Source organism: Cryptomeria japonica, chromosome 7, assembly GCF_030272615.1.
Source record: "Cryptomeria japonica chromosome 7, Sugi_1.0, whole genome shotgun sequence".
NCBI classification, from domain to species: Eukaryota; Viridiplantae; Streptophyta; class Pinopsida; order Cupressales; family Cupressaceae; genus Cryptomeria; species Cryptomeria japonica.
In genome coordinates, this window is record NC_081411.1 from 833,790,519 (window position 1) to 833,817,270 (window position 26,752).

The 26,752-nt window shown below is 36.1% G+C and overlaps 1 protein-coding gene across 1 annotated transcript in view; it reads right to left on the bottom strand.

Annotated features, from left to right (window-relative positions):
• Nucleotides 1–26,174, bottom strand: part of LOC131074286 (vacuolar protein sorting-associated protein 53 A) — a 216,527-nt gene extending 190,353 nt beyond the window's left edge. The window contains exons 1-3 of the mRNA XM_058010871.2: nt 25,789–26,174; nt 25,539–25,634; nt 147–241 (exon numbers count right to left, since the gene is read on the bottom strand). Coding sequence (XP_057866854.2) covers nt 147–241; nt 25,539–25,590 — 147 coding nt within the window. The 5' untranslated portion in view covers nt 25,591–25,634; nt 25,789–26,174. The remainder of the gene's footprint in view (nt 1–146; nt 242–25,538; nt 25,635–25,788) is intronic.
• Between the last annotated feature and the right edge of the window lie 578 nt (nt 26,175–26,752).

A 26,752-nucleotide genomic window follows, 5' to 3' on the forward strand; every position in this document is an offset into this window, starting at 1 on the left:
TGTTGTTTGTGTACTTACACCATTGGCTTATTTTGCCCAGTCTAGAATAACTACAGTACTTTGTCATTATTTAACAACACTTGGATGGCTGGCTACCTGAAAAAAATAGAGCAGCAATAATTAAACTTGAGAGATTGAATAATAACCTGTTGGCGAACCGCCACAAGTATTTCTGCATCCACATGACGGATCTCATTCCGGATCTTTTGCATCATAGGCTCTACACCTGATAAAGATGATTCTGCAGTTTTCAAAGAAACAAATTCTACAAAATTAGAAGAAACCAGATTTTGGAATTCATGGGTATACTAGAAATGGCAGATGTTTTTGGCATTAATGACTTTTATAATTCAACAAATGGAAATCAACAAATTTTTCTCTGCCCATATAATGTGTGCTCGCAGGAATTAACAACTTAAATTTCTTGGTACTCTGAAAAATTAAAATGAGAACAAGATAGTATTAAACAAGGCCCTTTAACACTACCCATTACCAGTCTAAACTATTAAAAGAGGGCATGAAAATATTTTGCTGCAGCAGCCCCCAATAAAGAAAAGCAAGGTCCATAGAAATTTCTATATTCTTACAAGTAGAGATTTGATAATCCATTGCAACCAAAACTGATAGGCAATCAAAGATGAAGTACCTTGATCCAATTTGTGATTTTTCATCACTTTTGAGTATATTTCTTAGTTGGTTGATAAGTTGGAAGGAGTTATCCGGAGATTTTGGGTGCAGAATAAATCTTTTACCTTTGAAATGTTCAGAAACATTTTTTCGAATTGGCACTAGTGTTGTGTTGTAAAAACACACGCCCCATTGCAAATGGGGACCCCTCTTTTGCTTGGTAGTTTAGCCGTTTTGCTTAGGTTTAGTTTTGTTTGGCAGTAGTTTTGGTCTCTGAGGGCTGGTTTATCCTTGAAGGCTCAAGTCAGAGGTCCAAGTCCAAAATCCACAAGTGAATTTCAAGATTGGGAATTGAAGGCAAAATTGTGAGACACTTCACAAATCAGAAAAGTAAAAATGTTGTCAAGATAATTTGTTAGGAAGGTGAAATTTGGGAAAATGCTAAGTGTGGATTCGGAGAGGAAAATTTCAAGGATGTAATATCTTGACAAGGAAAATTCCTCATCAAGGTCGGATTATTTGACCTTGACATGAAAGGAAAATAAAGAAATTCTAAGAACTATCCTTGGATAAGGTTGCAATTTTCATGGAAAATCCATGATTAAAATGAGGAATTCCTAAGTTGAAATATGGAACTCCTAGAATAAGAAATCCAAGGATGAAACATGGAAAATCCCTCTCACAATCAAATTTCCCTTGAATTTTATGCAAAATCCTTGTCAGCCTTTAAATGCGCCACATAGTCCTTGGACATATCTCAAACACACCTACGAGTCCCTATCAACCTCTCAAACCCGCTCAAAAGTCTTTGCATAGGTGAAATTCGCGCCCATTTGTCCTTCTCCACCTTGGATATGCGCTCAAGAGTCCTTATACACATGAAATTTGCACCTAGTTGTCCATGAACAACCCTGAATCCCGCTTATGAGTCCTGCTAGTGACAATCCCACCCGAGTGTCCTTGCACAGCCCTCAAACGTGCTCAGTAGTCCCTATACGCCCCTGATTCACACCCACATGTCCTTGTGCAGGGCGGAATTCCACTTGGAAATGCAGAGCATAAGTTGATTTTTTTGTGAGCACATATATTATATTTACAGCCTTCAAATCAAAGGTGAAATCAAAAGGGGCTGACCTGAATTTAAATTTTAAAATGCAAAACCTTTCATGAGAAGATGGCCGACTTGAAGAAGAGGATTTGGGATTTGAAAAAAACACAATAATACCCTTACAAGGCCGACCTATATCAAGGAGATGCAATTGCCTTTTGAACGCCTATAAAGATAAGATAAGGAATTCATTCCTAACATCATTCAAAGAAAATTAGAGGCAGAACGAAATAAGGAGCAGATTAAAGAGCAGAACACAAGCAAATTCAGCAGAGAAGTCAATGAATTAAGGGCAGAAGCAGACTGAATCAGATTGTCAAGACTGGGATCAGCGAATTAGGAATGAATCACAGAAAGGCAGGTGATTTTCAACAAGAAAAATCAGGTTTCAAAACCAAAGTATTGAAGGGAAAAAGAAAGGTGCTTGATGAAGTGAATTCAAACGGCAGATTGTGTGATTTCCCACATGGAAAATCAAGATTCAAGGTAAAGCAACAGAGGAAAAGAAGGTGTTGTTGTTGTGAACAAAAGCAGGTCATTATTGAGAAGAAAATGAGTGATTCGCATGCTTCAACAGAATTATTTCCAGATTTGAAACAAGAATTCCAAGTGCAAAAATGTCATTTCCAGATTTTTATAGGGATTTGTGAAGCATTTTATTGCATTAAGAATTAAGGATTATTGATGACATTTTGAAAATCCAAATGTGTTTTTTGCATTAAGATACAATTTGTTTCACAGCATTTTTTAAGACTAATTATCATGAGAATTTCTTTAAGTTCTTCAATGTGAATTTGGAGTGCAAGGTTTTAACTTTCATCTTCTCACCATGATTTTCTTGCATTTCACTTAAACAATTCTTGGAATTGATCTAGGAGTTTATTTGTAAATCATGATTCAAAGATTTCTCTTTTCATGTGATGCGAGGAAGTGGATGGAGTAGAATGAAAGACAACAATGCAACAAAAGACAAGATCCACATTTGCAAGAAGATGACAAAGGCGGATTGCTCTATGATGAAGGACTCAACAAGATCAATGGAAGACAATATCAAGATGTTCGTGAAGATGGAAATACAAAGCATCACGAAGAATTCCGACGATGAAGAAGAAAATGCTCAATGAAGTCTAAGGACAAGGAAGATAGTTCAGAAGAGTTAATCAAAGTTAGAGATGCAAAGACTTCTTTGTGATGAAGGATGAAGGTTTACAAGATATGCAAGCTGATGTGGCATCTACTCATCTCAACCAATCAAATAATGACAAATCAGCATGTCCCGATTCACTGAACCTAACTCATCAACAAGTTGGCATGTGGACTTATATTTAATGAGATATTACAACTCTTTTTTTCATTGGTCCTTTCCCTAAAAGGATGTGCATTCAAAGCTTGTAATTTTCTCATTGGTGGATACTAAATGTATGAAGGTGATAATTGTAACTACCTCAACTTAGGGTTTCATTGAATTGTTATGGCCGTTGATTTAGAATCAATCCAGGCCATTCATTTTGTAACTGAAGGTCTGGCCTTTTCATTACTAAAGAGGAATGATAAAGCAATAGTTAATAGTTAGAAGGAGTTAAAAGTAGTAGGAGGAAGAGATCAGAAATTGTTGCCAAGACTAGGATGGAATAAATACATAATTTTCATTGACGATATGGTGGATCTTTGTGTGTTATTTCAACATTTTGCATGGTTTCTAATTCTCAAGTTTTAGTTCAAGTTCATTGATTGTAATGGAGAAATGTAATGATATTTGATAGAATTCCGTGATTCGTACTATTTGTAGTTTGTTGGTTGCAAATTGCAGTGTATGGTTAGTTTGGACTCTGAACCTCATTTCAGCAATAGTTCAATTGTGAATATTCATTTGGATTGTGCCAACATTGGGTATTTGGGTGAATTCTCACAGTATGAAAATCTTTCACTACCTTAGAAGATTGCACTCTTTCTATTGCATTGTGAGCTATCTCTGGTTAAGTAGAAAGTAGTTCCATGAGGAATTTGTCTATCAAAGCACTATCCATTATCTTCATTGTCCCCTTATCCCTTTTGTCCTTTATTTGAAGTTCGAATTATTTTAGTATTTGTTGGTGCCCGAAAACAGGTTTACACTGCGGGAGGCAGAAACCAAGTTGATTCCTCAAATTACCTATGGAAAGCCACTTCCAACTATCAATGTCCTTCAGACTTGGACCAACTGCGACAAGGATCTGCAAATCGTTCTACACTTTGGGCTTTGCAAGACCCAGGAGGGTAATCCCTTAGCAAATTTGTGATCTTTGCTCCATATTCACGAATTATGCTAAAAACAAAGCAGATAATCTCATATATTGACTCAACAATAGGGAGAATGCTTAAGAATGGCAAATTCTTCAGTGATCCTCGACCTTATCTGGAGCATGAGATAATAGGACACCTCAAACATACATAAAAATTTGGAAATATGTCTTGATTATAATGATTTATGACAAACCATAAGTGAAACAGACAAGAAATTGATAACCTAATGACATTTGCTAGCATATACCAGTGCCTTACTCCATTGGACTCTGAGTCTCTGAACTATCACTGAAACTTGATAGAAATTTATCTAATAGCTGACTTAATCTTAAATGATAATGCATTACACTATCATTTCATTTTGCAATTTCTCACCCGAACTACTTATCAAATCCTAGTACAAGCTCTATCCCTCTATAATTTCAATCAAGCATTTTAATTAACCCCTTGGATTAAAGCATGAGATGAAAAACTACATACATCATAACAATGCAACGAGCAAATGAAACCCTTGATCCCATTGACTCAAAAGAAGATAAAATCATACACAGGAGAAAAAAGATTTGAAATTATATTTATATTAACTTCAAAAGCTATCTTCTATCAAATAATTGAATACATTTCATTTACAGGAGAACCCTATTTGAAATTTGAAACTAATGACTATCTTCAATTTTGCTCTGCAAAATGACATTACAATTCTCTGCTATTTACTCATGACTTCCCAAAACTGGAACCTAATCCTGCCAATTGGACCTACACCAAGAGACCCTATTCAAAGATTTCGGAACCCTTTCTAATGGCCCTGATTTCCCTTTTATAGAAAACAAGGGAGCAAACAAGCTTCAGGCCAATAGACACATCTCATCAGGATGATTAAACATACCTGAAGTTTGTTACAACAATATTCCATCCTTAAGAAAGTTATAACCAATATCAAAATCTGCGACCGCTTCTCTAAAACTCATGATGTATTTTACCGCCATCGCTGTTGTTCCGGTTCAAAAAGATATCCGCCACTAGAAGACAAAAACAGTTATATCAAACTATTTACAACCCTTATTCATCATTAAAATACATCCTACTCCATCCATTGTACTCTTCATCAGATGGCCATTCATAACTCATGACTTCATCAGCTTTAGCTCTGTATGGAGTGTATTTAACGGCTACTTGATTTGCCTCTCTTTCAAAAGATTTTGTCCATGCTATCCTCCAGCATATCCATGTTCAGCCCTTCACATATTAACTCTACCTGGGTACTAATGACTCTCTCTGCCTCTTTCCAAAATTGTAGAGGCTTGACTACCCCATTTTCATCCTCAATATCTAGCAAAAGAGTTTCACTCAACTCACTGAAATTACTCATCTGCTCCCTTATCTTTCTTTCTATATTTTTTGGCAAAATTTGGGCCTCCTGCATTGATTTTACCAACAGATAAGTCAGTTGGAGTGCAGGTGGCCTCTCAGCATGATACTTGGAATCCATAGACATTATTCTAAGTTCGTTTCCCCTTTGCAACCATTTTGTGAACAAGGGAACTGCCATCTCTTTATCATCATCAAATTTCTGAATAGCATTAAATAATAAAGAATACAAGGCATGAATGTTGCTAAGTCTACTATCAACCTTTTCATTTAAATGAGTTAGCACTGAGCTAACTATCTCCTTTTGTTGCCATGCTGATTGATCTTTTGATTCCTTCAACTTATTTTCTAATTCAATAATCTTCTCCAAGAGCTGAGATTGAGTTGGATCAATAGATCTAGTGGCTTCGGGCTCGTCATCATCATATGGGACCAATGATATATTGGGGATATCAACATTGATGTCGGGTTGAACTGCTTCTTCTTCATGGATAACAGGTGATGACCTGGATGTTGATGGTGTTGATGTCCCTGTAAGTGCAGAAGAGGAGACTTTTATCTGTCCTTGCTCAAGGAGTTGCACTCTCGTTTGCAGCTCTACACACCTCTGTTGAACTGCATTGTAATCATTGAAAAGCTTGTCAAATTTTCTCATTAACTTTGCCTTTTCCAAGGCTTCACTCTTTGAAGTTTCATGAGCCAATTTGGCAACATCAACATTCAACTTTGTAGCCTCCACACTTGATGTGTCAGATGCTCTCTTTACAATAAGGCCTCCCCTTAAGTTGGGATTTATGTCACTAATGTTAGGCTTTCTAGGTCCTTCCTCTAATGCCCATATTGCCAAGGTTGCATAATCATCTACAAAATCCGATCCTTTCAATGCCAACCTTGCTTCTTACTCTGAACTAAATTGTTTGCCCTTTGATTTCCTAATTGCATCAAAGGCCACTGCATCTGCTATATCCCATTCTAGTAAAATTGGAACTCCAACCTGACTTACAATCATCCTACCCTCATCTGCAGTGATTCTCTTGAACTCTTCCATCATCTCACTCTTAACTTCTTCCTGATTCTCATGTTCAAACCTATCTGGCCTCTGATCTTTTCTCTCGGCAGTTCTCTTCTTAAATTCTTCAATTTTCATTTTCCACACTAATTGCAAAAAGCTCGAGCTTCTCACAAAAGCATCATCCTCAAGAAACTTATCACATGCCTCCTTCCTTGCATCCCTGAAAGCTCTACCCTGAATATCAAAAGGAGTGAGGTCCAACTCCAAACCAAGGGGCAAAGGAGGAATACCAATTTGCATCTCTGTACTTGTTACTACAAGCATATCTTCCTCCATTTGTTCTTCAACCCGCCTTAAAGGTGAAAAGGGCACGGGTGGTGGCGAAGGACTTCTATCTGAATCTTCAAGATCAATGATTTTGACTCCTTTAAAAGGCTTGATTTGCACCTTTGGTGAAGGCTCTGTCTTCATTATCCTTTTACCTTTACTCCTCACCAATTCTCCACTGTCGCTACTGCTCTCTTCTTCACCACTTTTTTCTTCTCTTGCTCTCTTTTGAGAAAGCTCATAAATAGGTCTCTTTTCTATCAGGCCATCTGTTCTTTGAGGTAGAGGAGGTCGTGACCCTGATTGTTGCATCCTCTTTTGATGAATCAAAATTGATTCCTCCACTGTGATGGGTGTTGGACGATGTACATCTCTTCTTTCAACTTGTCGGCCATGAACCTCTTCAAGTTTGGCCTTCTTCTCCTTCAATGCAAAAATCAATTCATCAAAATTGTTCATAACAAAATCGACTTTAGCACAAAATGGAGTAAAATCTTTTGTTGGATCGTAGCTTGGATCCATTTTCTGAATCATAGCCCATAACTTCCTAAAAACTATCCATTTCTCTTTCCTCCAATCCTGAGTCATGAAATCAAACTCATTTCTAATTATATCCTCAGGAAAATTGTGCTCATGAGGCAATAGACATCCTTTTATTCTTGCCCTGAAAGTGTTGTAAAACCCCTTTGGGTCACTGTGTCTAGCTGTGCTAACCCCTAAATGATATGGTGCAAAGAATTTGTCAAAATGCTCATATCCTCCTTTCAAAATCACAAAATATGGGATGATAGTATAATCAGGGAAAATTGTTCCTTTGCCTTTTCCCTTTAATTCCTTATCATGGATGCACCCTATCTGCCACATTACTTCAGCAAAACCCATTCTCAAAGGAACATTAAAAGGCAATACATGCGGCTGACCAAAAAAACCATAGATTCTAATAATAGTGCTAACAGGATAAGGGATGAAATCCCCCCAGTTGTGTTCAATCTTCAGAAGTGGCAACCTCTCTTTTGGCCTTACAAAATTATGCAGCTCCTTGGGAATCTTTGGTGGGTTCATTGTCAATCTTTGTCTCAACCTAGAAGCAAAGTTGGTATCAAATCTCACAAAACTAGCCTCTTGTCTGTCCCAAGACATATTCGTGCTCCAAAGTTGCACTAGAATTTCCTTATTGTCAATTGTCCTCTTGAGGTTCATAGTACCTTCAAAGTAATCTGCATTCCGATATAAGAACATGTGCATGAGCAAGGAATACCAGTAGAATTTAGTGCCAGCCACTCTATTTTTAAAATCCTACAACCCCTCATGAATCTTCTCTTCAAGGTATGGGGCGAAGTCAAAAACCATTGTATAATCTAGATGTTGAATTTGCATGGCCATATACATGAAATCAGGTGGCATAACTATAATTGGATTGAAACCCAAGATCTGACATAGAGAGAAAAAGGTAGCCTGAAAATAAGGAGCAAAACCACCAATGGGGAATGGCTCCTCTGAACTAGGGCCAATGTAGTACGTTGTCTCTCCTGCTCTAGCCAAATGCATTGGAAGAAAGTTAGTTCTAATGAAATCTTTCATTCTATAATACTCTGCCTTTAACTCATTTAAATCTATTTGTACCAGGTTGGCAAATGGTTCATATAAGTCAAAAAACTCCTGGAATTCCTCTCTTCTGATTGTCAGCAGAGTCTCTCCTTCATTTCCCCTTATAACCCTCGAGACAGGGTCATATCTGTTTGCAACAGCCTTAAGAAGGTCGACATCCATGAACACACTCGACACCACTAATTTACCTAAATCATATTGCCAGGGACTTGAGAGTGGGGAATGTAAATTTCTCTGTCCATACCATAGATTGAACATATCTATCCCAATCATCGGTACCCTATCATTCGCCAAGTGCTATGCTTTATCGGTCAACCCTTCTCCTAGGGTTTTACCATGAACAAATTTCTGCCCTTGGTACTTATCATTTGTCGAGGGCTTTAATTGATCGAGAAAATCATCAAAAAGATTACTCTTCAAATATTCAGTCTGCCCTAAATGTTTTCGTGAGGGAGCCATCTTACCAAACTAGGGTTTCTATCACTTGACCACAAAAGGAAAAATAAACTAGGATTCAACACAAAAACCTCAAGAGCAGCCCAGAAATATGCGAATTCTTATCAAATTCTGAGTCCTAGAACAATTTGTGAGATTTTCCCTATAATTACCCACACAATTCACACCTCAATTAGCCAACATGTCTTTGTTATAAATAGAGAAATTTTGTTCAATATCCTTGAATTGCGTACCCTCATATGCTATGGGATGTTTATTATGCATCAAAACAGCCCCAATGCCTTCCCCTAAAGCATCACATTCTAGAACAAAAGGAAGTGAGAAATTTGGAATTGTCAAACTCATTACCTCCTTAAGTTTGTCAAAAGCTTACTGGGTTGTTGTACTCCAAGAGAACGCTCCTTTCTTTGTCAAATTTGTCAAGGGTGCTGCAAGTTGCAAAAATCCTTTCACAAATCTTCTATAATAGCTACAAAGTCGCACAAATCCTCTTAGATGTGTCAAATTCCTTGGCCTGGCCAATCTTGGATTGTGTTGATCTTCTCCTCATCCACAATAACACCTTGTGCACTAATCTTAAATTTCAATCAACCCAAACTCACATTTGGAGACTTTGGCATAGAAGGAATGTTGCTCAAGTATGCCAAGCCCCTCATCTAAATGCTTCAAATGATACTCCCATGTCTTGCTATAAATCAAAATGTCATCAAAGAAAATCAATACAAATTTTCTCAATTGTAGAATGAATACATGATTCATGCATGATTGGAAGATTGCGAGTGCACTGGTTACGCCAGATGGCATGACCAAGAACTCATAATACCCATAATGGCACCTGAAAGTTGTTTTGTGCACATCTTCATAACCTTACCTTAATTTGCTGGTACCCTAAATGCAAATCAATCTTGGCAAAATACTTGACTCCATGAAGCTCATCGATCAGCGATTCTTGAAGGTTCTTTTATTGAGTGCTCTATAATCGATACACATCCTCATAGTCCCATCCTTCTTCTTGACCAAAATTATAGATGATGCGAATGGGATAGAGCTAGGCCTTATATGCCCCATATCCAACAAATCCTTGATCACCTTCTCAATCTCTTCCTTATATACCCTATGATGATGATATGAAGTAGTCATGAATTATATGTCGAAAACCTCTATCCAATGGTAGTCTAGGATGAATGTCTTTGAAAACCCTGCTATGCTTGTCCAAAACAGACTAAATTTCCACATTGTAAGATCTCTCATCCTCTAAAGGACATGTCTATAATCAAGCATTTAGCTGCCCATGCCACTTGATCTTTGTGAAAAGCTCGCTCTATACTCTTGGCTGAAACTGTCATGGGTCCACTATTAGATAGACCATGTAGAACTATCTTCTTCCCATTGTGTTGGAATGATAATTCCATCATTCAATAACTCTGTACATCTTTATAAAATGAGTACAACCATTGCACTTCTATAAGCACTTATGTATCCCCCATACTGATAACATGGAAATCATCTTTCATCTTATACTCTCCCATAGTAAACTCCATGTGCAGATTTTTCTTATTACAAGGAAGAATCCACCCACTAGCAATTGTAACATCAAACCCTTCAAAATCCTTCGTCTTTAATCCCAATCTATTCACTAGTCCTTCATTAATGTAATTATGAGTAGCCCCACTATCAATAAGAATTGTTACCTTTTGCCAACTCAAGACTCCTCTAACCCAGAAAGCATCATATCGTGGTGCCCCTGAAATATCTACAAGTGTACCTATTCAATGCTCTCCTCCTTGGTGCTCATACTCAACTTCTTCTACCTCATTTTCAAGTGCTCATCATTTTATGTGTCCTCGTCCAAAAACGTCTCTATGTAATGTATTTGTCCTTTCCCCAAACACCTATGTCCTCGTTGCCACAGCTCTCAACATGTTAAGTATAGCTTCTTCCTTTGTAGTTCACTCTAATTTCTTGGACACCTCTGCTTGACTTGGCTTGGTATATGAAGCCTTGGGAGGCAGTACATCCTTCTGGAAAGGTCTCTTGGGCAAAATAGGAGGTACTTTCTGGAAGTAGAATCCGTCCTTAATTACTAAATCCTCCTAATAAAGAGCTCTCTTGGATCGAATGCCCTTACTAAACCTTTGAAAGGTTCAGCTAAGTCTTCTACAAATAGAACTATAAGTCTCATTTACGACAAATCTAAAATTATCACTGCAAGCCTCTAAAATTCTACTACATAGTCTTCCACCTGGCCCTCTTGCTTCAGCTGTGCTAATTCCCTAAAATAAATTTCTGGATTCCTTCTATCAAATCTCTCTATCAATCTTTGGTTGAAGTCTTCCAAAGAGGTTATTGAGTCATGCCCTTGAGTTATTATGCCATGATAGAACCATTCCTGAGCTATCCCCTCAAGATACAAGGCAGCAAATTTGATAGCCTCTTCTTCAAACATTGGATTCAAGGAGAAATATGTGTCTAATTTCTGCAACCAAGCCCTTGCTGATGAGTTACCAGATCTATCAAAAGTTGATATGGTAATCTTTCCCAAACAGTGTTGAATGTCTTTCCTCTCTTCAAACCTTCTCCTCCTATGGCCCCAACGTTTTATTCATTTCATAGAAGTTCCTAAAAGTCAAATCTCTACGTATGACAGGGCTTAAGGCATAGTATGCATCATGAAATCCTGTCATTGTATCCTCCGATTCAAATTGTTCTTCCTCAGTGAGGCCTTCTCACCACCATAACTGCTCCCCTCTACTCCATTTTGTATAGATTTACCAGTACTCAGCTGCTGACTCAATCCTTTTAAAAGATGGACCGTTTCCCCCATAGCATCTCTTCTGCTGATAACCATTTCTTAGGTCTCCTTCATGAATTCATACCACTGAAAGATACCAAACAAAATTTGCACGCAGATTTCATCAAGAGATTACAGACAGATAATGAACATACAGACTGCTCACACAGAGTTCTCACTAAGATTTATCTCAATAGATTTAACCAAAAATCTGACATACAGTATATCAAACAATTTATCCACACAGAGTTCTCACTAAGATTTATCTCAATAGATTTAACCAAAATTCTGACATAAAGTATATCAAACAATTTATCAGATTGTGCATCAGAAGTTCATACTCTGAAATCCATACTGTAGTTATCTCCAGCTAGCCCATGGAAACTGACAAGTTCGATTAGAGTGTGCCTTAAAGGAGCACAATCAACAACTACTTTAGAGTGCAGTCTCCATGGGTCCCTTATCGCAAATGAATCTCAGATATGCATACTTATTTGCCTATTGGTGATGACTCAGTAAATCAGACTCCAAGTGACCCCTCGCCTTCCTTACTTCAGATATATATCTAGCGCTATCCTTACTCAGGTCGAACTTGATATAGGTGCCTTTGCAATGGCGTCGAATATCTGAGTGGCACACTTCTAGTTTGCGACTCTGTAGGCAGATGTCGATTTAGACAACTTTGGTGATAGGAGACTTTCCTGTGTTCACAGAACCTTCCCAATAGTTGTGTACTCCTTCATATCTTCCTTAGTGCTAAATTCCTCCAAGTAAAGTGGATGGATTTGGTCTCAGAAAAAATACTTGGCGCTTAGAAATCAGTGGGCAATAGTAGGGGGATTCGTCCTACCTTGCAAAGTCTACCATCGTGCACAAATGCATTCACTCAAATCATCTAAAGCATGAAAACGGTCGAGCCTTCTTGCCTCTTAAATAGCCAAATGCCAACTTCTCAAAGAATGTCGGCCTTACGAGAAAACCGACCTGGAGTTGGTCATCAAGTAGGACAAAATATAAAATTACTATTTATTTATTTAATAACATTATTATATTATTTGTGACCTTTATTAATATTATTAGTTCTTAATAAAATAGTGTTAATAAAACACTTTATTTAAAACTGCAAATTTCCAGATTTGATTGTTCAGTTGGAGACATGGCAGATTGAGGTATTTAAGGGAATTTCTGAACTCTTTGTTAAAGACAAATTTCAGATTGGTTTTATTAGGGAGTTTCAGGCAAGCTTATTTGAACATCATACATTGTGAAGTGTTATGTTTAATGGTTAATATTCCTTGACACCATTCATGGGAGAATACTTATGAAGGCGGTCAATAATATGGCTGTGGTAGACATGTGAACCAAACAGAGGTCGATTTATTTTTGTATGTGTTCTTGCTGGAGACAATAAAGAAGGACGTTTAGAATCCCTGGCAGCCGTTCGTGGTGAAAGATTAAGTGCTGAGATAGGTCATGGATTTATTTCATATTTGACCCTATTTGGGCAATATATCTCCTCTTTGCTGGGAGAGAATGCTTCCCAAGCTCTAGCCGCAGGTCTGCAAAGAATGGCATGAGGGTTTGAAATATTTTTATGGGCGTATGACGGTAGGAAATCTCTCTATAGTACTGGACCTGAGTTCTTCCTGGATGCTGGGAGTTGTTTGACAGTTTTCCGGATTAATTTGTAGCAGAGACAAAACGTGGGTTTAGAAGGGAAGCAAAGACAAGGTCTGAACAGTGGGACAGCAGTTGAACCATCCTTGGTGTGGAGAAAATTATCATGACCAGATTTGATTCTGAGCAGTGCTATTGATGTATGTTTTCTGTTATCATATTCCTATTCATATTCAAGTAGCTGTGATGTATTCCAGATATGTGCAAGAATACCACTTTCAATTAAGAGGTCAGTCTTTGAATAATTTAGTGTCATGTTATTCTTCTATCTGCTGTTCATACATTGATATTTCAATGAATGTATTAGTTAATCCTGGTCATTCCTAATGCATGCCATCAAAATAAATTATATGTTGCAAACAATATATCTAACCAGGACAAGCAAAACATTTGAGAAAATCACTCAGTGAAAGATTGCAAAAAATTGGGGTGAAAATCTGTAGGGGATTTTACACATTTAAACAATGTATCTATTTGTTTCCCTGCAATGCTGGACAAAAAAATTGAGGAGCCCTCTGAGCACACTTCTTGTGCATCGACACATTTTAAACAGGAAAAACCTCTGTAGACAGCATTGATTCCAAACACTTTTCTTTCAATAACCACTTCTCCAGCTAAATGCATTTGTTTTGTAAGTAAAGAGATGATGTCTGTTAGGGAGAAAATCTGATGGTAAGAAGAAAGGAGAAAACTTCCCACGCTTTGACACCATTACAAATATAGATACTCAGTAGTAGCATTGGAGGGCACATTTGATATCATTCCAGATATAGTTACTCGGAGTCAGCATTATCATTGGAAGGACACACCAATCAATTCAAGTGGATGAACACAGAAGTTGACCATGGTGAGCTTATGTGGAAATCAGATCTAGTTCAAGCAGTCACAATCCAAGAAACACTATTGTGCCTAGAATTCATTCTGGAATGTGCAAAGTTTAATCAGACATGACAAGGAAAACATTAACAGGAAACCAAAAATTAACAAGGAGGTGCATTATGCCTTGAACCTTATTATTTTAGATATGTCTTTAATCTTTCAAGCCAAATCTTGGTTGTCACTGTACCAATGAAAGGGGGAAGGATGTGTATATCAATAACCCAATATCTGCTAGAAAGTATACAAAGTTACAAGAAACATCACTTACATAAAGCTGACCGATATTACCTAAACCAGATAACAAATGTGGCATTTGGTAATAGAGAACAAATGAGGAAGAAGCTACTTGCATAATAAATTCAAACAAAACAATTAAATGACGACAGCAGTCAGTAGACAAACCAAGCTAGCTACATTTATCTTGTGTGGTGTAATTTTGTTGTTTCTAAAAACTTTTAAGTCATTGCAAATAATATGCAATTGGTGTGCCCAAAACATGGAGTATGTAAAATATAAAACAATACAAAGTTCTCACAGATATTCATCTGCCACAATAAAAATCCCCTTCTCTTAATCACAATGTATGTTATATAGAAACAAGGTGAAGTTGAGAAATCGTGCAACCTTGCTAGTTCTGAGCAGAATTGTGACACTCCCTCCGTGGCCAGCTGATAAACAACTCCTAATGAAATACTGAGATGATAAATAGGTACAACCTTGCATCTTATGTTAGAAAAAGTGTCTTAACCTTGCTCCTAATGTCAAGATAACAAAAAACACAATTTCAAGCTATAAAGACAAAACAAAACAAAACAAAAAACAATCAATTTCTAGGCTATAGAGATTGTTTTTGGCCAAAATAATATACCAAGTTGTTCAGCATCGATTCCCAAATGCCCAACATGTCCTAGATCAAAAGTTATGACCTTTGGAAGTTGGGCCTCCCACATTGGAAATGTAAAAAACATCTATGACATGTAAAAAATTTGTAAGAGTAAGTCACACTTGTTGACCAACTTATAACGTGTTATAACCCATTACAAGGCATCTTTAAATGGAGATAACAGAGCCAAAATGGAAAACCCAAGTTGGTGAGTGGATTATAACAAACTTATGGCGAGTGGAAGGAATGTGCTATTTTGAGCCTATGACTCATCTTGGGGTTTGGGTGTTGGACATTTAACTAGGGATTTGGATGCCACATTTTGGGTGATTTTAGCTCATAGTTTCCTAATTACCATTTGATGGTTTCATGCATTTCCTCTCCTATTTATTAGGTGCTTGAGATAGAGGTTTTGATTGTGAGATTTGTATATGTTGTTATGCTGCCAGAATTACACTAGATCTCTAGTTGGTGATAGTCCTGTAAAGGTTTAGACTCTACAATTGAATTGTAACATTTGATAATTGGAAAATACATTGAGTTGCTTCGGAATATGGAATTTTTCTCCTAAAAGGGCTTTCCCCATGTAAATCACCATGTTATGGATATTGCTTTTGTGTTCATTTCCTTGTAATTGTATAATTAATTATATTTTTGCACACACCTCCTCTCATAGTGTAGGAAGCATATTTCTGCACCTCTGCTTCCATTTATCTTATAGCCCAAATTACCAGTCTGAATCCTAACAGGATGTTTTTTAGGTTGGCACTTGTACTAGTGGTCGTCTCCTCTGTGAAGACCCTCAAAATAATTCCTTAAAATCTCACATTTGAGCACACAGTTCTGATTTGCCACAACTTATATATGCTACTGTAGTAGTTTCAGATTGCAGAGTCTATTATTTGATACATTCAATAATGGATATGACAATGATATTCAATGTATAAAAATGAACATAAATTTAGTCATGTATTGAAAATCAAGTATCTCTCTGCCTTCTTACTGCAACAAAAATGAGACTCAGAAATATTTATGACAGCAAATACCAAATATGTAATTTACTAGAATAATGATTATGCGATCCTTACAAGATAATTTGGTGCAATTAGGAACAGTAAAGGTTTGCGCTTGAAGGCGCAAACTTTATAGTCGACACTATCCGTCCAAACGCAGTCCCATGCTGAATAGCACTAAGGCACTTTGGAAAAAATGAGTCTGTCAATAGACACACCAGCAATATGAGCTCCACACCAGAATAAGGGATACTGCTCAGAAATTCCTTACCTGCAATCCTAGAGGTGATGCTTCTTCATTCCCACAAAGAGACTTTAATAATACTGGCTCCAAGTTCAGATAACTGCCCAACCCGCATAAGTAAACTCCTGTCACATGAACCTACAAACAGAAGTTTGCGCCGAAGAATAGCCACGATAAGTTTATTCTTGTCACTGGTAGCAAAACTATAATCGCTGGATATAATCCTTCATGGCTTTGTTGGAGTTGGTTCAATAAGTCATTTACGGCACACAGACATTAAACCTTATTCTCCAGTCGTTAGATATATAGACCAGAATAACACAAACATAGCCTTCCGCAAAGACTGCAATGTCCTGATAATGAACAGCTCAAATAATTGAAACTTATATTGGCACTTTATTGAATCGGCTCTTTCAAATATTTCACACTATCAACCAAGCCACGATTATAATAGTAATCACTAATATGAAATGCAATATCGAACTCCCTAGTAATATAGCCCTTGTGCTTAGATTCGCTAATAAATAAATTTATTCCTGATAGCAAAGTTCAACACGAAATATTTACTTCGGACAATAGGCTCGACATTAAAATATTTCCCTTATTTTCTCATGCCGGTGCTAAAACAAGGATCAGGCCCCACTTACAAAAATAAGCCAAGCTTCTGAAATGCATCATTGTAAATAAAGATTATATGTACCAAACTCAGACAGACGGCTATTGACCTCCGCGCCAAATATATCTGAGATGCATATATTCAAGCCTTAGAACTTATAAAATTCAGAATATAATAACTTTATTCCCAAGCAAGAAATATATGCAAACATCTTTATTTCTGAAACAAACTTTTGATCCTTACAAATTTGTCTCCAATGGAGACTTCACAAATTTGCCCAGCTGTGAACTCTGTCATAAATCCACTCCCAGGAAGAGTCAGGTTTTCGTCCAACCCTTCTAATCAACTGAAGGTTTCTGTCCTCAACTTCTCATAAACCATCATATCAAATCCAAAAGCATACTTTGCTACATCCCCAAGAACCTTCTTAAAAGACCTCCAGGAAACATCTAGAATATTAGGCCAACTTCAATATTTGTCATAACTGGAGAAATTTATTTAATAAAGTGACTAATTTTATTATTTTATTATGTTCACTTTATTTTATAATTAAATTAATCAATTAAAATCATCCCTTTTGGAAAAATATCAATTTCTGGACAGCTTAATTAATTAATTTAATTAAGTCACTTTTATAAAAATTTGGGGACATAACATCCTCAACATTTCAACATATCATTTTAAATCGTGCAAGTACATAGATCAAGATTGTGTGGATGAGGATGCCTGCAAATGAGTGTGTGCCTAGACTTTGGTGGCAGATGCTGCAGCTAAGTGGATGGAGCATGATAAGAACCCCCAACTGTACAAAAATTGTTAGAGTTGTGCATGATTTTGACATAGTTTATGTGTTGTCCTCTAAGCATGCACTCAACATTCTCTAACGTTCTCGAGAGATGATGTTCCCTATTGTGTCACTGCTCGGTTAAGGAAACTCGGTCTGGATTCATTGTAGTGTGTACCATTTAGCTTAGTGCATGTATTGCCCACCTTTGACAAGTCAAAAAGAATTAGTAATTGGTATAGCTTATGAGTGTTGTAGTAATCTCAATGATCTAGACCTTCTGCACAAATTTAAAGTATTCTAGATCAAAGCATGTTAGATGTATGGTTGTAGTGTAAGGCCTCGATTGCTTAACTTTAAATATTGTGTTCATGTCCAAGTGAGGTGGAAGTGAGGCCTCAATTCTTATAAGATGCTCTCCCAATCACCCAAAGGTAAGTTGTTGGGATGTTCTATTAAGCTCTTGCCTACTGGTAACTACTTAAGTTCACACAAGTCAATCAAACATACTGATAGTATGATGATCAATCATGCTATTCAGAATCTTTCTAGTGGACCCCTTTTTGAAAGATAAGCTCTTGGTCTCAACAGAAATGAATGTGCTCTTTCATAGCAATATTCCTTTATTCTATACATTATACTTCCATGGTCCACAATGACCATTAATTTGGGGTTTGGGGTTTAGGGTTTAAGAGGAGATTCTTAGTCTCAATGTTCACTGTCCTTCCATGGCCAGGACCATAAATTTAATGCCTTCATCATCTCATCAATGTTGGGAAGCATTTGGCAGAGTAAGGATTATTCCTCAGGGACACACACAAATAATATTCCTTTCTTTATGGTCCCAAAACCAAATTGGAAACTCAAAGAAATATAAAACCCTCATATAGATAATTAATTATCAGACTCTGCAGATGCTCCCTAGAAAGTCCCCTTTTCTTTAACACGAGCATGCCCAAACTTTTCCAGTTTCCTCTAAAATCTCAAGCAACAATCGGATTTCTCAGAAATGACAGGTCCATTATCATTCACCTAGACAAATGAAATCTTGTAAATGGCATGTTGAGCAAGGATAGGTAGATTAATGAAGCCACTAGACAACATGGTAACACTCATGTTTAGGATGTTGTCCCTTTTGTGCCAAAGTCACTAAATGCATATCTCTCACAAATTCTTTCAAAACCGGTGAAATTTTAGACCTCGGGAATTGATTTCATCTTACAGGTCAAACTTGACTCTGCTAGAATCTGTGACTTTTGCCTATATTCTAATACGAATATCCATTAATCTGGTCTGGCTAGTCAAACAATTTCCTCTTCCCATGTGTTTATGTTGAAGCTTACTTCCAAATAGTCTATTACAAACCTCATGTCTTCTAAAGCAGCAGTCTTCCCCCAAGAAATCCCCTCATTCTCTTTTGATTTTGAAAGTTTCAATCCAAACATTTCCACAAGTGTTTGGACTTCAGCATCTCAAGTTCATCTTGAAGGAATTTCCAGAAGACAATGAAATTCATCGTCACAATAATTGAGCCAATTTTACCAAAAAATAATTGAGATTTGTTACATCCCACTTGTGCCCTAGTTGTTAATATGCAGTGATTACGCCATGATATATGTTTGCCCTAGTGTATTTATGCTATACTTGCAAGATGTTTAACGTGCCCTAGTTTCTCAAGTTTAAATTGAATGAATGTGCCCTCGTTTTTCATGTTTAAATTGAATGAATGTGCCTAGATGTTCATGCATATTTGAATGATGACAACTGTGCTTAGAATGATGATTTGATGAATCGTGATTGATAAATTGATGACTTGATAAGTTAACATTATGACATAATGTTTTACTTTTGTCAATGATTTATGAAATGTCAAAATAGGACAAGATTTTGATCTAACTGGTTGAATTGGTCAAGTGTGTGCAAGAGATCGTCATCCTCCGCGAAGGGAGGGAAAGTATCATCAAGTCGAGAGGTAAAGAGAAGAAAGAACTTATGCCATTTGAAACACTAACCCTGAGTCAAGTAGTCTCATGATTGACCTTGTCAAACTTCGTCAATCGTCACGTCAGATAACCCTAGTTGGTCCGTGCTGAGATTTTAGGGTTCACAACCCTAGGTTATTGATTGTGTTTCAAGGTAATTTGTTGTTATTATTATTAAGATATTTTTAATTAATTATTAATTTAATTTTCGTTGTCTCATGTTTTATTGTGTATATATATATTTATATATGTATATATATTAATATATATATATCTTATGCAATAACATGTATATGAGAGTACATATACACGACAATATACGTGCTCCCATAGGCACGTTTGCATAAGGTGTATACATTCATATATATAAATATATGAATATTCTGTATCGAGAACTATATCAAGGACATATATATCTTGGGTCAACTCTTATTGGCGATATTAATAAACTAAGTGTGTTAGGGGGGAAAACCTTGTTATTTATTTAATTGTCAAAAAAAAAAAACCATCCTCTAGTCGCTAGAGGTATAAGTGGCATGAAGAAATAAAAGTGTTAAACAAAACATTTACACCCCCCTTTCATAACGCTATGCACATTATTTATTCTTATTTTATGAGCAAGTTATATTTCTTTTATCGAGCAAACTGAGATAAAGGGACTAGCATATTAACAACATTTCATTATTATTTAATATGGAATAAGAAGCTTTGAATATTAAAGAGGGCTTTTGGCATGAGTTTGAGTCTTCATCGAGAAGAAAACCCACAAGGGATATGGCGTGAGGCAGAGAAGAGAAATTCTCATGACTCTTCTTTAGGCCGTTTGGAAAATAAGCCTGGTTTTAGGGCAATGGATGGGGGAAATATGTTTTTGAGATATTTAGGGGTCTCATGAAGAGAACGATACACACTTTTTACTTCTGGAGGCGGCAGAAAGAATTTTGCTCTGCAAGTTATAGATTCAAGTAGTGTGGAAGAACAGCAAGAGGGTTCGTTGTGAAAGCATTGTGCAGGAAACTCTGAGCAAATTGTTCATCAATAACCAGGTCATGTGATATTTACAAACCTAACAAGTTGAATTTCCTCTATTTCTTCTTATAGATCAAATTCTGAAAAGAATTTGTATAAAGTAAGGGAAAAGCTTAATTCTAGTGCATAACATAGAGGGTTATGGTTTTGGGGTTCTGATTTTGTATTTAAACCCCTGCATTTTTTTAATTTTGGGAAAGAAGAAATGTATTTCTTTGAGGTCTGCATTGTTTAACGAAATGCTGGAATTCTTGTAGAGTTTAGAAAGGATTAATACTTGAGGAATCCTTCCTTGCGTTCGTAGAGATTAATTGAGTTGTCAAAGCTAAGTTCATATTTGAGGAAACATATTTATTTGCACCAACTGATTATACACAGCCATACTGTGTATTCACAGCAAGGCTGTTCATATACAGTGTGACTGCATATTCTCAGAGGAAACATATTTATTTGCACAACTGATTATACACAGCCATACTGTGTATTCACAGCAACGCTATGCATATACAGTGTGACTGTGTATTCTCAGAAGGGTTGAGAATTAAATTTCTGATTTAGAAATGAGTACTTATGTATAGTGCTTGAAATGTATGGCTGTGAGTGCAATCTTAACGGATTGGAAACATAAGACTCAGGGCCTGATATTATATGCTTAAGAAGAATTAAAATAAAAACCTTTGAATTGAAATACTATGACACATTGTGTTATAAATTACAGCTGAGAACAACTCTTTGTTGATAATTAAGATATATTGGAATAAAGAACAGCAAGGCTGCTGGAGTTTTTACCTGAAAATGTGTAAGGCAAGATTCACCTTGTAGCTGAAAACAACATGAAGGTTTATAGCTACATAAGTGAATGTATATATATATACACACACTTTAACATATACTAGTATGGGTATATGAGTTTGGGTTATAACCGAAAATTTGTAGAACAAAGCTGATTGAAGGCATATAAAACTGTTAATTTTGGATCAGACTGTTAGCAATATAGATAGCAATGACAGAAAATCAAAACAATGAACACAAGGGACACCAAAATACCCTGGGAAAACCTCCCTCTTGGAGGTGAAAAACCCAGCTATGAATCTCAAATCTTATTATGCAATAATCAGTAGGTATCTTTACAAATCTGCTTCAATACTTGAAGCACTTAGAACAGATGAAACCAAACTAGGGCACATCAGTACAATGTACTTATCTGCTGATCAAGAAGGACAGATCATAAACACCATTCGTTGGTAATGGAGTGTTTGCAGCTCAGAATGGATTCGCTGTCCCTTGGAATTGGTTCACTGCCCTTGGAATGAAGTTCGCTGACCTTGAGTATGTACTTCGCTGATCACTGCTGGTGTAAGATCGCTGTGTAAGTGAATACATTCACTGATTGTGTGTAGATACAATGATTTAGTGTGTCTTAGCCTCCCAAATCACCCTAGGTCGGCTTACAAGAAGATTAATTTAATTACAATATAATGCTTTAGGTTTGGCGCCCAATATAGGGTCAGCCCCATCAACATGTTACAAGTTACATTGAGATTATTGCATATAAGGCGTGACTAAGACCAAGGGCCAATTAGTCACATACACGTGCTAGGTCGGCCCTAGAAGGGATCCAACCTAGCTATAACATCAACAAAAACATTATTCCTCTGAATAGAGAATGTGCAGGTCCCAAAAGACTTGTAATATGAAGAATTTACCTCTTTATTGGGTTGTCTCAAAATTATCTAAGTCTGAAAGTCATAACAGCAGTAAGGATGACCTATTGTTTGAGATTTACCATCTCTAAATTAGGAATTAAACTAATACCCTAGCCTAGGAAGATAGTGGGTAGAAGGGCACAGTTGTACCATGATGTAGATAGCATCTCCATTGGAAAGAATACCCTCAAGTTGCTAGGACAGCAAAGACATGTCAGGCGTGGTTTACATTCCATACTTAAGGTTGATTGTACAGCTGGCAGCTCTTATGCCCCTTACTTTCCCATACCAGGGAATTAGTCGTATCATCACAAACCTTTGCAATCATGTATGAGAAAAATTAAAGCAATAACTTCTTATAAGAATTAGTGCTGATAACAAAAGAATGTTGAAAAATTGTATGGTCATAGTTCCAAAAAGAGTTCAATTGATCCTACTTGACCCTAGACCTATGCCGAGAAGGGTGGTGATCATTGATAGCACGTTTAATCGTGTTTGCATTGTTTAAACCTTGGCCAAGGTGGTGCTGCATAATGCAAGCTACCATCAGATCATTAGTACCAGATACACCTCTAGTCAGGAGCATCATACTAGTTGGGGGTTACCCATAGTGTATGGCCGACTAGCTTATGTAGGTCATAAACACCAAGTCTCAGATGGCATGAGCTCCACTTCCCGTTACCTCCCTGCAAAGGGTTGGGCCAATCCAGTCGGATATGGCACAGGGGACTAGTAAGTCCATGGTTGGACGGAAAAGCGCCATGATGATACTTTCCCTTCTCACTGGTATGTTGATAAAGTTATGAAGTTCAAAATGTTAGCATCAGATGATATGTAATCTCCAAACCCTCTCTCTTTCATTATAATGCAATGTTTTAGTTACTTTCATATCTTTCGTTCATGTTTTTGCTTTAGATCATTGTAATGCAAATCTCAGATAATGTTCCACAAAAATAATAAAAAAATTCTCTTCCTATATATGTTAAAGTTGCAATGTTGCATTTATGTTTTAACGTTTTATTTCATTTCAGCATGTTATTTCAATTCAGTATGCTACAAGATTCTACCATAATACTACAGAGTCCAGATAACAAAGAAATGTTTCTTAGAGCAGTAATTTTACAGTGCTTCATAGCTGACTTTTTCAGTTTTTATTTGCTTTCCTGAGCTTCAACTTGCTGCCGTTACAATAATCAATATTATCAATAATATTATCTTTTCTAGCATTGCTCTAGAGAGAGGCTTTGTGTTAATTTGGATGTGTTTGCTCTAATTTATCCAGATAACACCAGCATCACTTCTCTCTCTGATCAAGAAGTGATCATTTTGGATGTTGTCTTTTCAAAGGTACAAATTCAAGAGAATAGGGATTCTCAGCACAGTACATCCCTTTCAACTACAATCATTACAAAAATCAGAAATCCTTCTTCAATATCTGCAATTTGAAATACTGCCTAGAGAATTTAGCAGAGAAGCATAAAATTCTCAGACTCAGCATATTGAAATCCTTACAGATTCCTCATGTCATTGTTCAAGATATGGTCAATTTTGATAAGAACAAAGCTTTTTTTCAAGAGGTTGTCAACAAATGCCAAAGCACCTAATCCAAGATCGAAGAAGATGAATCATTTAGTTGTCAAACTTGATATTTTAAAAGATATTAAGCTAAGCATGTTTGTGATTCATCCTGTGCAGAGAAATGAGTTCGTAAGTTGATGCATATTCCTCATGCCATTTTGCATGAGAATATTTTAGATGTTTGAGGTCCTCCCTTGGTATAAATAAAGTATAGAAGGAGACTTGGACCCTTTATGTTCCTAGGGACTTACAGATTTAAACCATTAATTTTCAAACTTTAATGTTTATCCCATGTCTGATCTGTAAGTGTCTTGAAGATTCCAATGACCAATACTCCAAAATGGAGGTTACAATTGTTTATGATTGAAATCGAATATCTAAGTAGTTTTAATATGGAATCAACTTAACATAGCCTTGAGAATAAATCCCATTGTAATAGAAAATGAATGAAGACATGTAGAAAAGGCATGAGAAACATCAAAAGATAGACAAGCTACAGAAAATGCATCACAATAACACCATGTGTTGCCCTGGGAAAAATCCCTGTAGGTGAGAACTCCAGCTAAAAGCGAAGCTGTTGTTTTTCTTTGATCATCATTCACAAATTTACTGGAACAGGCTCCGCTATGAACCATCCCAAGAACACTCCTATAATCAGCTATACCATCTTGCTCTACAATATGCACTTCTCAGACTGAGAAACTCTGTTAAATACTCACAAAAAGCCTGCAACAAATCTAGATGGCATGTATAGGCCCAAAAATTGTGTCTACAAATGGATGAAAGAAAAGGAGTCAAAGCTATGTTTTGATATCCTCCTATATTCACCCTGTGCAGAAAGAGTTAGGAAGATAATGATCATACAACCACTCTGACCCTGATTGTTGATGAGGATGGCTCCAACTACAATAAATTCAAACAATAAATTCAAACAATAAACCACAATTGTGCTGTTGGATATAGATTCAAACTCTACTGTGTTTTTCTTCTTTTCAGTACTAAGATTAATTTTCAACTTGCTTGGTATAGGGTACTGAACTAGCTATGAACCTTTTCAAAAAACTACATGGAGTGACTAATTTGTGAATAAGGCCCATGCATTTGATTTAAGATTTTTTATGACAGATGGGCACCTGTTAAGGCCCTATGTATACATCAAAAGAATAAGTCCCCACTAGCTTAATTTACCGTCCTGTTTAGGTTAAGATAATTGTAAAACCTGGAAAACATATCTCCTAGTTATATGAACATATATGTCATATGAATAACGGAGATGCCTTATCGCATCATACGTTAAACTGCAGAAAATCTTATGTTGATTAAATCTGGAATGGTTGATGTTTTAAGAAAAATAATCTGGAACTAAGGGCAATCCTGATTCCTATTATCAAAATTATGCTAATTTAAGTTTTTTCTTATCACTTAAAATTCTTAACCTGGATTCATAAATGCACTTGAATTTTTTCCTAACTTAATGTATTTTGCATTTAATGATCTTTAAAGCTTGAATAAAGAGACATATTATTGTAATATATGAAAATACTTGAAAAAAGACAAAAAAACTTACCTGTAGGAAAAATTTGATTTATATACTCCAAAGTATTAGACTTATCCATCATTGGTGTGATTGTCCTTCCACTTCACAATGTCAATCTAGATATACCTATCAATCAAAGCAATAAATCATATTGAGGTTCTAGTTTCCTCTTGAAAAGTTGAAAGCCATTGAGGAAAAAACAATCAATAAACGTAAACTGGGCAGTAGCTTGTCCAAAGTGTCAGTAATCCAAGGAAGGAAAAAAAATGTTGGCATTTACCTATGATCTAAGTCATCGAGTTCGCCGAATTTCATCTATGAATTTCGAATTTCAGCGAACTTTAAAGAAACCTTATAAATTCGTTCTTGTTCACCCTTAAATCCGTAAGGATAAGGGCTTACATTTTTTGTGCGCTTTGGTTGGGGATTTTTTATTGGCTTCATTCGTTGTCTTTGAATCTACACATAAATTTGAGTATGGACGCTGATAAATGGAGCAGGACGAATTAAACTGGATCGATCTCTGACGGATGATGACCCTAGCGTGTCATCCCTATACCGGATACCTCATTGTTTCCAAACTTACCAGATGTCTGGCGTTGTTCATCTCCAGATCGTTTGGCTTTGTTCGACCGCTTCACTGAAGCATTTGCGATGGATTGCCGTGTTCCCTCGTGCCTTTATCGATAGCCACGACAAAAGTTTTTGTTATTTTATTTTTTTCTCTAGTTAAATAAAATTAAATATCTTTAAGTACATGTTTTTTAAAAACAATGTCAATTTATTTTTATTTTTTATTTTTTAAATATATTAAATTTTAATATTCTAAAATATTTAAATTAGGTTTTTCATTATAATAATTTAGTATTTAATATATGAAATTTAATTTTCATATATTTATTATTTATATATTAATAATATTTAAATTTGATTTTTTATATATATTTATAAATAATGTATTCTAATTTAATATAATATTGTTTTATTCTCATGGATTTATTATTTTTTAAATTAATTTTATAAAAAAAGAACTTAAACGTTTTATTATATATAGAGAGAGAGAGATTAAAATATTTAAATTAGAATTTTACTTATAAATATATTTATTATTTAACGTATAAAATTTAATATATTTAATATATATATTAATAATATTTAAATTATTTTTTGTAGAGCTTTTGCGATGTCGTCGTTCCGGACATCTTCATATCCTAAGGTTTCAAATTTTTCACAAAGGAACAAGG